At 71.5% G+C, this 13,265-nt stretch overlaps 2 protein-coding genes across 2 annotated transcripts; both read left to right on the forward strand.

Annotated features, from left to right (window-relative positions):
• The first annotated feature begins 798 nt into the window (after nt 1-798).
• SCRT1 (scratch family transcriptional repressor 1) lies at nt 799-3,406 on the forward strand. Its single transcript, XM_040991565.1, has 2 exons — nt 799-1,020; nt 2,342-3,406. The coding sequence occupies exons 1-2, from the start codon at nt 906-908 to the stop codon at nt 3,277-3,279; spliced, it is 1,053 nt and encodes a 350-aa protein (XP_040847499.1). The 5' UTR covers nt 799-905; the 3' UTR covers nt 3,280-3,406.
• Nucleotides 3,407-7,251: 3,845 nt separating this feature from the next.
• DGAT1 (diacylglycerol O-acyltransferase 1) lies at nt 7,252-13,147 on the forward strand. The gene is made up of 17 exons (XM_040991631.1): nt 7,252-7,451; nt 9,711-9,798; nt 10,706-10,746; nt 10,835-10,920; nt 11,000-11,052; nt 11,143-11,248; nt 11,409-11,522; nt 11,604-11,666; nt 11,763-11,866; nt 11,943-11,981; nt 12,059-12,100; nt 12,169-12,213; nt 12,284-12,396; nt 12,471-12,536; nt 12,626-12,713; nt 12,801-12,863; nt 12,938-13,147. The coding sequence occupies exons 1-17, from the start codon at nt 7,252-7,254 to the stop codon at nt 13,091-13,093; spliced, it is 1,467 nt and encodes a 488-aa protein (XP_040847565.1). The 3' UTR covers nt 13,094-13,147.
• Nucleotides 13,148-13,265: the final 118 nt, after the last annotated feature.

The following is a 13,265-nucleotide window of genomic DNA, read 5'->3' on the forward strand; positions in this document are numbered from 1 at the left end:
CCGGGGACCGGGCCCGCGCAGCCATTTCCGCCGGCCGCCTCCCCTCCCCCCCGCTCGCCGCCTTTAAAAGCCCGAGGCCGGGCCGGGCCGCGGGCAGAGGCGGCTGCGGGCTCGGGAGGCCGCGCGGGAGCTGTCCGAGCGCCGAGCCCCGCCCCCGAGCCCCGTCCCTCCCCCTCGCTCGGCCCGCCCTCCGCGCGCTCCCCTCCCCCCAGGACCCCCGCCCCCCGCCGCCGCCGCCGCCGCCGCCGCCGCTCTGGCTGCAGAACAATAAAGCCAGCCTCCCCGAGACCCCCGCCGAGGACCCCCGCCCGGCGGCCGAGCGCCCTCGGCCCGCCCCTCTCCGCCCGCGCCGGCCGTGCGCGCTCGGGCGCTGGCCGCGGTGCTGCCCGGGCCGGCGCTGGCCGCGGTGCTGAAAACGCTGGCGCCCCCTCCGCCGCCGCCGCCGCCCCCGGGGGCATGGGGCTCCGCTGACTGAGGCTCCGCCGCGGCGGCGGCGGGGAGCGGAAGGGGGCCGCGCGGCCGGGCCAGCCCTGCACCCATCGCAGCCCGCGGGCCCGGGACGGAGCCGCTCCCCCCTCTCCGCCATCCCCCCCCCCAGCCACCAGCCTCCTCCCCCGCCTGTCCAGGGGCGGCACTGCGGGCTGGGAAGCCGGGACCAGAGCAGGGAAGGAAGGAAGCAAGGAGCGAAGGAAGGCGGCGAGAGCGCGAGGAGGGCCGCCGTCCCGGGGCGCGCAGCGGCGAGCCCGCGGCGCACGGACCGGCCCTGGCGCGGCAGCATCCGGCGGCCCGAGCGGGGACCCGAGCCGCCGCCGCCGCTCCTCGGATGGTGCCCGGCGCCCGCCGCGGCCGCAGCGCCCCCGAGCCCCGGCTGCGCAGGCCCGCAGCGCCGGAGCCCCGCAGGAACCATGCCCAGGTCCTTCCTGGTCAAGAAGGTCAAACTTGACACCTTCTCCTCGGCCGACCTCGAGAGCTCCTACGGGCGCGCCCGCGGCGACCTCGGCGTGCGGCTACATGAGAAAGGTGCGAGCCGGGCTGGGGGCCGCGGAGGGGGAGGGGGCCGCGGGCACCTCGGGCAGGACCTGGCCGGGCTGGGCGCGCAGGCAGGCGGTGGGGGGCTGCCGCCCCGGGGGAGGGCGCGCGCATGCCGGGACCCCCGGCTCCGACAGCCCGGACCCCTGCTAGCAGGAAGGCCGGAGCCGAGTGCAGCAGGCCTGCGGCTGGGCGGGCGCCCACCTGTGAGGCCCACAGCCCCCGGGGCGGCAGAGGGGGCTCGGCGCCACCACCTCCCCTCTCCGCGCACGGCCGGAAGGCTCTTTGTGTGCTGCCCAAGTTCAAGGACAACTGTTAGCATGCAGGCAGGGGCGCGGGGAGTGCCAGCGGCGCGGTGGCAGAGCAAGCGTGCCCTGCAGGAGCGGGAGCCTGTGTGGGCCCATGTGACTGCGTGTGGCCATGTGACTGTCAGTGTGTGACCCTGTGTGAGTGTGTGCCTGCCTGTGTGCCACTCCACGGGGCCATGTGACTCCGAGGCCACCGCGCGCCATGTGACCGCCGGTGTCCCTGCTGCGGCAGGTGTGACCGTGGCACGGGTGGGAGGGCTCCTGGGGGTCCGCCAGCAGCTGGAGCCGGGAGATCCGCCTCGCGCTCCGGGGCCACTGCAGGCACCTGCGCCAACGCCGCCGCTGGCTTGCCGCAACAGCTGGTCTCCCTGAAGGTGTCCCCTGGTGGACGCTCCTCCCAGCCTTACGCTGCACTGTCCGCCGGGCGCTGTCACCCAGGGTGGGGTGCAGGGCAGGCCCCCAAGGCGCAGCCGCACCCAAGCGGCCGGAGTCAGGGAGGCGCGCTGGCCAAGGTGGGCGGGGAGGGGGCGTCCGGCCCAGCGAGTGCGAGGCGGGGAGGCCGCGGGGAGGCCGCGGGAGCCCGGAGCAGGGCGCCTCTCCCAGGCTTCGCCGGGGACCTGGGCAGCCAGAGGGGACAGCACCGAGGCGGGGCGCGGGGAGGAGCCAGGTGGGGGAACCCGGGAGAGGCGCGCGCCGCGGGGTCCCCGGGCCCGCGGCCCGGCTTTGTGCGCTGCGGGCCCGCAGTGTGTTGCATAATCAGGCAAAACTGCTGAAGTGGGGAGAACCCGCGGGGAGGGGCGAGGCGAGGACGCGCCGCCCCTCCCCCCTGACCTTGAGGCTCGGCGGAAGGGGGGCGGGCGCGCCCGGAGCCGCCGGCGCTCCTCCCGCGGCGGGGCGGGGCGGCGGGCCGCGCTCACCCGGCCCCCTCCCCGCTGTCTCCGTCCCGCCCCCCACCCCGTCCCCTCCTTTGTCTTCCGCCCCCCGCGCCCCCTCTCGCTCCGCAGGATACCTCAGCGACTACGTGGGGCCCGCAGCCGTCTACGATGGCGACGCCGAGGCGGCGCTGCTCAAGGGGCCGTCCCCGGAGCCCATGTACGCGGCCGCCGTGCGCGGAGAGCTGGGTCCCGCCGCCGCGGGCTCGGCGCCGCCGCCCACCCCGCGTCCGGAGCTGGCCACGGCCGCGGGCGGCTACATCAACGGCGACGCGGCCGTCAGCGAGGGCTACGCGGCCGACGCCTTCTTCATCACCGACGGGCGCTCGCGCCGCAAGGCGGCCCACGCGGGCGCCGGGGCCCACGCCGCCGCGCCCCCCGCCGCGGCCTCGGCGGCGGCGGCGCCCCCCGACGGCGACTCCGGGCCCGGGGCGGGCGCGCGCGGCTCCGGCGCGGGGGGTCGGGGCGGCGCGCGCGCGGGGGCGGGCGGCGAGGCGCGCGCGGGGCCGGGGCCCGCGGGCGGCGGCCGGCACGCGTGCGGGGAGTGCGGCAAGACGTACGCCACGTCGTCGAACCTGAGCCGCCACAAGCAGACGCACCGCAGCCTGGACAGCCAGCTGGCGCGGCGCTGCCCGACGTGCGGCAAGGTGTACGTGTCCATGCCGGCCATGGCCATGCACCTGCTCACGCACGACCTGCGCCACAAGTGCGGCGTGTGCGGCAAGGCCTTCTCGCGGCCCTGGCTGCTGCAGGGCCACATGCGCTCGCACACCGGCGAGAAGCCCTTCGGCTGCGCGCACTGCGGCAAGGCCTTCGCCGACCGCTCCAACCTGCGCGCGCACATGCAGACGCACTCGGCCTTCAAGCACTTCCAATGCAAGCGCTGTAAGAAGAGCTTCGCGCTCAAGTCCTATCTCAACAAGCACTACGAGTCGGCCTGCTTCAAGGGCGGCGCGGCCGGCGGGCCCGCGGCCCCCGCGCCGCCGCCGCTCAGCCCCGTGCAGGCCTAGGCCCGCCGGCTCGGCGCGCAGCAATACGGGAGGGAGGGCGCCCTCCTCCCCTGCCGGGCAGTCTCCGCCGGCGTCCAGGCCGAGGGGCCGGAGGGCGGGCCCCTCCTCGCAGCAATAGGGGGAGGGGGCCGGCCCCACCCTGCCCGCCAGGGGCCTCGCCAGCCCCTTCTAGCAATAGGGTCCCGAGGGGAGACCCACCCCGTACCTAGCCCGCTCCTCTCCCCTCCAGGGTGCCCCCCCAGGCTTTCTCCCAGCAATAGGGTCCGCGAGACCCAGAACAGAACCTCATATCCGAGTTGGGTCTCTGAAGGGGAGGGGAGCGGGAGGCGGGTTCGGGGTGGGGTGGGGTGGGATGGGGCGCGCCCTCCTCCCTCCTCTGCGCGAGACTCAGGTCTTCCCTCCCCGCGCCCCTTCCCCAAGCCGTCCAGGGCTTCCGCCGCCGGGCGGGCGGGCGCGGCCTTGGGAGGCGGGGTCCCTGCCCGCCGACCCCCGGGGGATGGGACGGCGCGTCCCTGTCGGAGCCGCCTCTGCCCTCTCGGCTAAATCCGAATTCTTCCAGCCCGGCTCGCCGGGAATATTAACGACGCATATCGAATCGCATGGACACCCCGGCCCCCTCGGACCCCAGCCCCGGGCCCCCTCCCTCACTCCCGGGGCGCTCGCTCCCCAAGGGCGGCCCGGGGCCCGACAGGCGGGCGCGGCTCTGGCGCTTGCACACCTCTGTATTCGCTTTGCGGGTAAAGCCCCCCGGAAGGGCGCGGACGCGTCGGGGTCCTCTCTTTATTTGTTTTCTTGATGAACCGATTGCACTCGGGTCAGGGACGGGGGCGAGGGGCCGTGCGCTCTGGGGTCCCCGCCGCTCGCCGGGCGCAGCCTCCGGGGAGCCCCGGACCCCGCCCCTCCCTCAGCTGCCAACTTTTCGCCCGTCTATGCCAAAGCCTCGCGGCGACCCCGCCCCAAGGGCCCGCGCCATTGGCCGCCGCCTTGTGACGCCACTGCATGCAGCCCCGACCCCCCGCCCGACCTTCTCCCCGGGGCTGCCCGCTCCCCTGGTCCCCTAGTTAGTCCGATGCCGACCATAGAGCAATAATGCGCACTGCATGCGAAGCTGCCGCCGCCTCTAGAGTTACTGAGAATCAGGTATTCCTCGCCCGCCCCATAGGCCCTAGATCAGGGACGCTGCGCGGGGCCGGCCGCGCAGACTTTCTCCCCCTCCCTCACTCCCCGTCCCGCTTCCTCTCCACGGCAGGGGGTCTCGGGCCTGGGGGGTCCCCCAGACACGCCCTTCCCACCGCCTCTGCTCGTCCATCACTCACCGACCGCTCCTGGGCACCTGCTGGGCCCGTGGGTGCGTGCGCCCGGGCCTCAGCGGCCCGTGGGGAGGTGCGTGTCCGCCACGGAGAGCCAGCCCTCTGCGCGGCTCCTCCGGGCCCTGCTCTGCGTTCCCGGCTCTGCCTCGGGCCTCAACTCAGGCAAGACGAGCCCAGGGCCTCGACCCCCCAGCTCGAGGACCACTCCCACACACGCACACAGCCCACCCTCCAGTCCCACCAGCGCCAGGGACCCCTGGCGGGAGAAGGTGCAAACTTGAGGGTCGCGCGCCCCGGGGCGCAGCCGCAGCGCGCCCCCAATCCCGAGGCCCGCACCCGGCGCAGTGCGCGCACAGCCCGGCCTTGTCCCGCCGGTGCCCCCTGCGGTCGCGTGAACACACCCCCAAACCCCCACTCCTGTCTGCCTACCTGAGGAGAAGGCTCGAGGGCCGTGGGCCGCCAGGGTCCCCCCGCTTCTCCGCACACCCCGCCGCCGTGGAAAGCCATGGGCCCCCTCCGCCCGCCCCCACCCCGTAACGAAGCAGCACAATAACCGACTTAGCGAATTCAGGTAGAAGGAACCTTTAGCTAGCACCTGTTTTGTACTATTCTACAAGTAGGGCCCGAGGTGCGGGGCCCTGGGTGGGGGTCGCGGCTGCCGGCCCGGCCCTGCCCCCCACCCCTGCCTGCGCCCCGCCGCCTTGTACACAGATTCCCCACCCGGATCTGGCCGGGATTTTTACTCGGGCCGGCCCCTCTTCTGCCCCCGTTTGGGGCTGGGCCGGCCGGACAGACGGACGGACGGACCGACCTCCTAAGCACAATGGCACCAGCGCCCCGAGCGCCGCACCTCCTCGAGGAGAATAAACGCCACTCTTGATACTAACTGCTGGCGTGTGGCCTGCTGTCCTGCTTTTCCCTGCTTTTCCGGGCTGGGCTGTCCTGCTGTCCACGTCTGGGCTGGGCTGTCCCGTGTTGGGCCAGGCTGGGCTGTCCCGCTGCCCCGCGTCCAGGCTGGGCTGGGCTGTCCCGAGTCCGGGCTGAGGCGAGCTGTCCTGCTGTCCTGTGTCCGGGCCGGGGTGGGCTGGGCTGCCCCGCGTCCGGGCTGGGCTGCCCCGCGTCCAGGCTGGGCTGGGCTGTCCCGCTGTCCCGTGTCCGGGCAGGGCTGGGCTGTCCCACTGTCCCGCGTCCAGGCTGGGCTGGGCTTCCAGAGTGTGTGTGTGTGCACGTGTGTGTGGGGGTGGTGACTCCACCTGGGCCCTTGGAGGCTGGCATGTCAGAGTGCAGGCTAAGCGGCTCTGGGGTGAGTTGACCCCTGCCAGAGTGGTGGCAGGAGGAGTAAGGGTGGCAGTGCCCGTGGAACCTCTGTCCTTCCTGGGCATCCTGACTCGCACACCTGTTGGCCACAGGCGAGGCCTCGAGGTGCTGCTGCCCGTGTCCTTGGCCTAACTTAAGTTTACTCCGCGGGCGCTGGAGACTGCCGGATGGCTGGGCGGGCGGTGCCACACTCCTGCAGCACCCTTGGGTGATGGGGGCAAAGCCAGGGACAGGGCCGGCGCCACACTGCGGCCAGGAGGAAGGAGGCCTGAGCAGGCAGCCCATGGCCTTAGGGCTCATGACCCGCCAGCCAGGGCCAGCCCTGGGGAAAATGCTCAGGCCCGGCTCACGGAGAGCCAGGTAGGCAGCCCAGGTGGCATGTGGAGGTTCTGGAGGTTCCACTGTGGGGTAGCCCTTTGGAGGCCTGGAGGTCCCTGCGGGCTGGAGTGTCTGTAGGAGCCGGGTGTCAGTGGCCTGGCTCTCCTCCTACTCCCCACCCCGGGGCTAGGGGGCATGGCTGTTCCGGGGGGACTCGGCTGGACCCAGGCCTGCCTGAGAACAAGCCTGGAGCCACCCCCTGCCAAGCCTCTCCAGGCGACAGCCCAGGGACTGTTGGCCACTGCCCTGCCCACTGCCCTGCCCCTGACGGGCACCGTGGAGGCAAGTATCTCCTTCCCAGGACTGCCCAGCCCCGTGGGCTCAGCTGGCTGCTCCCCTGCGGATCCTGGGGGCAGTGAGGGCGAAGGCGACCTTCCAGACCATCCATGGACACAATGCCCAGGCTGCTCACCACCACCTTAGGGTGGTCCTAACGTCCTCGTCCCTACCCCACCTCTCTCTGGCTTCTCCCTGACGTCTGTGTAGTCACTGGCTGGCTGGACCTAACTTCCTGTGGCTCCACGCTGGTCCCTGTGGCTGGGTGGCACACGTGGCCGCACACCGAGACCCTGCCCCTCTGCGGGCCAGCTCCTGTGGGTGCCCTGCGGGCTGGAAGGCGGCCCGGACGCGTGGGCAGAGCCCGGAGCGGGCGCGCACAGCCCTCGGGCGCTGCATCCCGGCCTGCCGACCTCTCCGCCCGCGCGCCCGCGCCGCAGGGTCCCGGGGTGGCCAGCGCTGGCCGGCCTGCGCGCCGGGACTACAAGCCCCAGGCTGCCGCGCGCGCCCGGGCCCCGCCCCCGCCGGCCGCGGGCTACAAATGGGCGCTCCCGCCCCGCGCGGCAGACGCGGGCAGCTCGGGCGCAGCGGCCCCGGTGCGGGGCGGGAGCGCGCGGCGGCCCCGGTGCGCGGCGGGAGTCCGGACGCGGGGCGCGGGCGCCGCGAGCCGGGAGGGCGGCGGGCCGAGACCATGGGCGAGCGCGGCGGCGCGGGCGGCTCCCGGCGCCGGAGGGCCGGTGCGCGACCTTCGGGCCAGGGCGGCGGGCCCGCGGCGGCGGAAGAGGAGGTGCGGAACGGGGCGGCGGGCCCCGACGTGGGCGCCGGCGGAGACTCGCCGGCCCCGGACAAGGACGGAGACGCCGACGTGGGCAACGGCCAGTGGGAGCTGAGGTAGCGGCCGCGCCGGGCGTCGGGTTCGGAGACGGCCGCGGGCGCGCCGGGCTGTCGGGGGGACGGGGCCTGGACGGGTGACGGCCCGCCAAGGTCAGCCGCGCATCGTCAGGTGGGTGCGAGGCCCGTGGGGGTCCGCCCCGGGCGCGGCTTCCCGGCGGGGGCCCGTGTGAGCACGGGGACCGGGTCCCCTGCTTGGGGTGCCCGCCGCGCGCCCTCCTGCCTGGCTGGATGACGGACCCGAGGGCTCCCCAGTGACCGGAGGGGCACCCCGCCAGGGGTTCCTGCATGCCCAGGGTCCTCGAGAGGAAGTGGACAGTGGGTCACTTGGGTGAGTGAGGACTGGGCATTGCGAGGTGCAGGCCCTGTGACTGCCCCCGGGGTGCTCCCTGGTGAGCCTGGAGATAAGATAGTGAGGGGAGCAGTGCGGACAAAGGTCACCCCGGAGGACCCAGAGGCGCCCTGGGGGAGGAGAGGGCCTCTGGGCCCCTCTGTGAGGAGGGGTGTGGGGTCAGGAGTCCTCTGGGGGGCGTGGCGGCCAGGCGAGGGTGTCCATGGGCTGTGGGCGCTGGGCTCCAGTCCTGGGGTGCCTTGGCTGACCTGCCCCCCTTGCTGGCCTGGGCCGCTGCCTGCCTTCCTCCTGGCTCCTTCAGCCCCCACCCCGCCCCTCATTTCCTGCTCATCCTGGGTTCCTGCCCCGAGGCCAGGGGAGGCTGGCCTGCTGCGTGCCCCAGGCAGGACCTGCCAGTTCCAGGGCCCTTGGGGTCTGGGGAGTGGGTCCCTGCTGATCTCTGCCTGGCCCTGGACCTTGAGGTTCCTGGGTGATGCCTACCCTGGAGGGTGAGCCTGCTGCCCAGGATGGGGTCAGGCTGCCTGGAGGGCAGCCAGGAAGTAGCAGTGAGTGTGGGACGTCGAAGCTTGGGCAGGCTGTCCAGTGGGTGAGAGGGTGGCAAGGATGGCTCTGGGCGCCACGGGCCAGGCCTGCTGCTGTGTGCCAGCTGTTCCCGGGGCCCGCCCTCTAACCCACTTGCTGCTGGCTGCATTGGCCAGCCTGGACCCTGTGGACATGACTTGCTCACCCGGGTCAGGGGCCTTGGCCTGAGGTAGTGGGGTGCTCAGGGTTGGGCTTGCCCAGGGATGGGTTGGGGGCCTTGGGGTCCAGCAGGGTAATCGAAGGCTTTGTAACATCAGCTGGCATTGGCGTTGGGAGCCTCTGTGTGGTGGCCCAGCGCAGGTGCCGTTGCGCCAGGCCCAGGCCTGAGGCTGTGCGGGACAGCGAGGACGGTCAGGCTGAGGGGCAGGTGCGGCCCGAGTCTGGGGCCCACAGGGCGGCACAGGATCGGAGTGGAACACGGACTGCTGAGAGGGGCCCCTGCGGCGTGTCTTCCTCCCTGGCACTGGGAGGCGTGTCCTGAGGGAGAAGGGCTGGACTCTTACCACAGCGGGGCCTTGCTCAATGGCCCCAGGCTTCCTGCAGGCGCTGTGACTGGAGGGCACAGGCCCTGCTCCCGTTGGCCCTGACCCAGCCCAGTGGGCTCTGTGGGCTGGGTGCCCGCTGCGGTTCAGTGGGCACAGTGGTGAGGGCCTCGTGGCATGCTGAGTGGCCGGATGGGCCAGCTGAGCAGGGAGGACTTGATTGTCACCCTCTGTCACTATAGCGGCTAGTGGTACCAGAGTCCACAGTTGTCCGAGACGTGGACTTCCTCAAGGCCCTGAGCCGACGGCTGCAGGGAACCTGGGCAGGAAGGAGGGGAGGACACGCCCGCTGCTGGCCTCCTGCCCCTCACTGCCTGCCACCTGCCCCCTCACTGCCGGCCTCCCGACCCTCACTGCCTGCCACCTGCCCCTCATTGCCTGCCCCTCACTGCCGGCCTCCTGCCCTTCACTGCCTGCCTCCCGACCCTCACTGCCTGCCTCCTGCCCCTCATTGCCTGCCCCTCACTGCCTGCCACCTGCCCCTCACTGCCGGCCCCTCACTGCCTGCCACCTGCCCCTCACTGCCTGCCACCTGCCCCCTCACTGCCGGCCTCCTGCCCCTCTCTGCCTGCCCCTCACTGCCGGCCTCCCGACCCTCACTGCCTGCCTCCTGCCCCTCACTGCCTGCCACCTGCCCCTCACTGCCTGCCACCTGCCCCTCACTGCCTGCCACCTGCCCCCTCACTGCCGGCCTCCTGCCCCTCTCTGCCTGCCCCTCACTGCCTGCCTCCTGCCCCTCACTGCCGGCCTCCCGACCTTCACTGCCGGCCTCCTGCCCTGTAGGTGCCATCGCCTGCAGGACTCGCTCTTCAGCTCTGACAGTGGCTTCAGCAACTACCGGGGCATCCTGAACTGGTGTGTGGTGATGCTGGTGAGTGGAGTGGGGCCTCTGGCAGGAAGGCAGTGGCTGGGCTGGCCGCCCCTGTGCAGGTCTCCAGCCTCGCTCTCCCCTGTGGTCCTGAATGAGGTCTGGCACCTGTGGTATGCTGGGGCTGCCAGCTGATCCTACAGCATTTGGGGTGCAGGCTCAGAGGGGAAGTTTAGGGCAAGGGCCTGTTGTACAGCAGGGCAGATGTGGCTGCGTCCTCCCTCAGCCTGCTGTCCTCCGTCCCCTGCTGTGGCCACTCCCTGCCAGCTGCCCTGGACAGTCACAGCTTCCAGGGAGTGAAGTGGGCCTTGGGCCATGGCCCCGTGTGGCTTGGCCGCAAGAGGTGGGGTGTCCGTCCGTTCTGCAGGGCACCCTGGGCTTCTTGCCGTCCCTCCGCAGCCTGGCCTGTGAACTGCCTACAGCTCAGGGCCCTCTCACCGGTGTGGACTTTAATGGTTTGGGTCAGTTCTTGCTCAGGGCTGGGCCTGGCGGTCCTATGAGACGAGCTGATAGCGGCCCGGCCCCGCTGGGCTCCATACCTGGTGTGGTTGGCGTCTGAAGGGTCCTTGGGAACCTGGAGAGCGGCAGGAGACCAGGCATGGTGGGGCCGACTCCTTCCTGTCACCTCTGCCGTGTGTCTTGCCACAAGCTGGACACCACGGGCACTTGCCCTGCTGTGGGGGGTGGCAGCCTGGCCCCTGGGTGGGCGTGGCCTACCTTGCAGAGCCTCCGTGTGGCAGGGGGTCCGTGGGCTGCCCAGTTACCATGGGTGGGGGCTGGTGCCACAGTGGTCTCCCTTGGCGTGATGGGGACTGGTCAACTCCTCTGCCCCGTGGAGGAGTGGGGTGGGGTGGTCTGAGTCTGACGGGGACCCCACCCGAGCAGCTGAGTCCTAACCTGTGTCTTGCAGATCCTGAGCAATGCACGGCTGTTTCTGGAGAACCTCATCAAGTGAGTGGTTGGAGCAGTCCAGCACTGCTGCTGTGGGGCCCCCAGGCAGGGCCTGGAGCTGGCTACTGAGGCGCCTCCCTGCCCCCAGGTATGGCATCCTAGTGGACCCCATTCAGGTGGTGTCTCTGTTCCTGAAGGACCCCTACAGCTGGCCGGCCCCGTGCCTGGTTCTTGGTGAGCGGGGTGCCAGGAGGGCCCGGGGGGCGGCAGGGCTGGCCAGGGCCTGAGCCTGCTCAGCTGCTTCTATCCGCAGTGGCCAACATCTTTGCCGTGGCTGCGTTCCAGGTTGAGAGACGCCTGGCAGTGGTAAGCCATGCCCGCGCACCCCCCCCCCCCGCCCCGGCCACAGCCTTGGAATCTGGCCAGGCAGCCCTGCTCAGTGCCCTGTCCCCTCAGGGTTCTCTGACGGAGCCAGTGGGGCTGCTACTGCACGTGGCCAACCTGGCCACCATCCTCTGCTTCCCCGCTGCTGTGTCCCTGCTGGTGGAGTCCATCACCCCAGGTGTGCCTGTCCGCCTGCTGTCCAGCCTGGCCTGGGGCTCTGGGCCCTGTCCTGAGCCCCCCTGTCCACAGTGGGCTCCCTGGGGCTCTGGGCCCCGTCCTGAGCCCCCTTTCCACAGCGGGCTCTCCAGGGGCCCCGTCCTGAGCCCCCCTCTCCACAGTGGGCTCCTTGCTGGCACTGGCCGTGCACACCATCCTTTTCCTCAAGCTCTTCTCCTACCGGGACGTGAATTTGTGGTGCCGCCAGCGCAGGGCCAAGGAAGCTGGTGAGGCCCGCTGAGCTGGGCTGCAAGGGGCAGGGCCTGGGCAGTGGCCGCCCGCTTGGCCTTCCCCTCTGCATTGTCCCATGTCTGCAGGAAGGGCCCCTGGGGATGCAGCCCGGTCCACTGTGAGCTACCCAGACAACCTGACCTACCGCGGTGAGGGCAGGGGGATGGGGCTGGATGGGGCCGAGTGGTGCCGGCCCTGCCTTCCCAAGGTGCAGCAGCCTCCCCTCACCCCTGCTCTCCCTGCAGATCTGTACTACTTCCTCTTTGCCCCCACCCTGTGCTACGAGCTCAATTTCCCCCGCTCCCCACGTATCCGGAAGCGCTTCCTGCTGCGGCGGCTCCTGGAGATGGTGAGGCCGGGTCAGGGCGGGGGACCTGGGTTGGGGTCCTCTGGGTGCCAGCTGAGGTGTCTGGCTCTCCCTGCAGCTCTTCTTCACACAGCTCCAGGTGGGGCTCATCCAGCAGGTGCGTGGACCAGGCTGTGGGGCCGGGGGTGGGGAGGGCCCTGGCAGAGCCGTGGCTGACCCTGTCTCCTTCTGCAGTGGATGGTCCCCACCATCCAGAACTCCATGAAGCCCTTCAAGGTGAGCAGGGGCTGCAGGAACGGGTGGGCGCGGGAGGACATGGGTGCTGAAGCAGCCTCTCCTCCCAGGACATGGACTACTCACGCATCATTGAGCGCCTGCTGAAGCTGGCGGTGAGCAGGGGCACGGGCAGGGCGGCCACGCGGAGCTTGGAGCTCGGACACTGAGCCGCCTCCCCCACAGGTCCCCAACCACCTCATCTGGCTCATATTCTTCTACTGGCTCTTCCACTCATGCCTCAATGCTGTGGGCGAGCTCATGCAGTTTGGAGACCGCGAGTTCTACCGGGACTGGTGGTGGGTGCCCAGGGTGGTGCTGGGGGTGGGCTGGGGCCCCCCAGGCCCTGACAGCTCCGTCCCCTCACCCCCAGGAACTCGGAATCTGTCACCTACTTCTGGCAGAACTGGAACATCCCAGTGCACAAGTGGTGCAGCAGGTAGGTGGGCGGGGTCTGGTGGGCTCAGCTGGGCGGGGTCGGGTGGGCGTGGGCTCAGCTGGGCGCCCTGCCCATGGCCGCTCTTGCAGGCATTTCTACAAGCCTATGATCCGGCGGGGCAGCAGCAGGTGGGTGGCCAGGACAGGCGTGTTCCTGGCTTCGGCCTTCTTCCACGAGGTCAGTGCTCCTTGGGCCCTACCTGGGCTGTGGGCAGGGCGGCCTTGGGAGAGCCGGAGAGCCTAACCCCCTTCTCCCCAACTCTAGTACCTGGTGAGCATTCCCCTGCGCATGTTCCGCCTCTGGGCGTTCACAGGCATGATGGCTCAGGTGAGCAAGCGCCCCAGAGCCGCCCCACGTGCCTTCCCTGGGGTCAGGGCTGACCCCGCTCCCCATGTCCCCAGCTGCCGCTGGCCTGGCTCGTGGGCCGCTTCTTCCGGGGCAACTACGGCAATGCGGCTGTGTGGCTGACGCTCATCATCGGACAGCCAGTGGCTGTGCTCATGTACGTCCACGACTACTACGTGCTCAACCACGAGGCCCCGACGACGGGGGCCTGAGCTGCTCCCCTCCGGCCCTGGAAAGGCTTTGCCCCCATGGGGCCTCCCGGGCTGCCCTCAGGGAAGGACACTGACCAGGACACCCTCAGCTGTGCAGGGCTGGGTGCCCCTGCCTGGCCAGTGTGAATAAAGTGCTGCCTACAGCAACTCCCTCTGCCTGCCGGAAGCCTGG

Source organism: Ochotona curzoniae, unplaced genomic scaffold (assembly GCF_017591425.1).
Source record: "Ochotona curzoniae isolate NIBS_2020 unplaced genomic scaffold, NIBS_Ocur_1.0 contig_65, whole genome shotgun sequence".
NCBI classification, from domain to species: domain Eukaryota; kingdom Metazoa; phylum Chordata; class Mammalia; order Lagomorpha; family Ochotonidae; genus Ochotona; species Ochotona curzoniae.

Coding starts and splice junctions, on each gene's coding strand:
- SCRT1 (XM_040991565.1), top strand. CDS start 906: ATGCCCAGGTCCTTCCTGGTCAAGAAGGTCAAACTTGACACCTTCTCC. Junction 1,021..2,341: donor CGTGCGGCTACATGAGAAAG/GTGCGAGCCGGG, acceptor CTCGCTCCGCAG/GATACCTCAGCGACTACGTG.
- DGAT1 (XM_040991631.1), top strand. CDS start 7,252: ATGGGCGAGCGCGGCGGCGCGGGCGGCTCCCGGCGCCGGAGGGCCGGT. Junction 9,799..10,705: donor ACTGGTGTGTGGTGATGCTG/GTGAGTGGAGTG, acceptor TGTGTCTTGCAG/ATCCTGAGCAATGCACGGCT. Junction 11,249..11,408: donor GGTGGAGTCCATCACCCCAG/GTGTGCCTGTCC, acceptor CCCTCTCCACAG/TGGGCTCCTTGCTGGCACTG.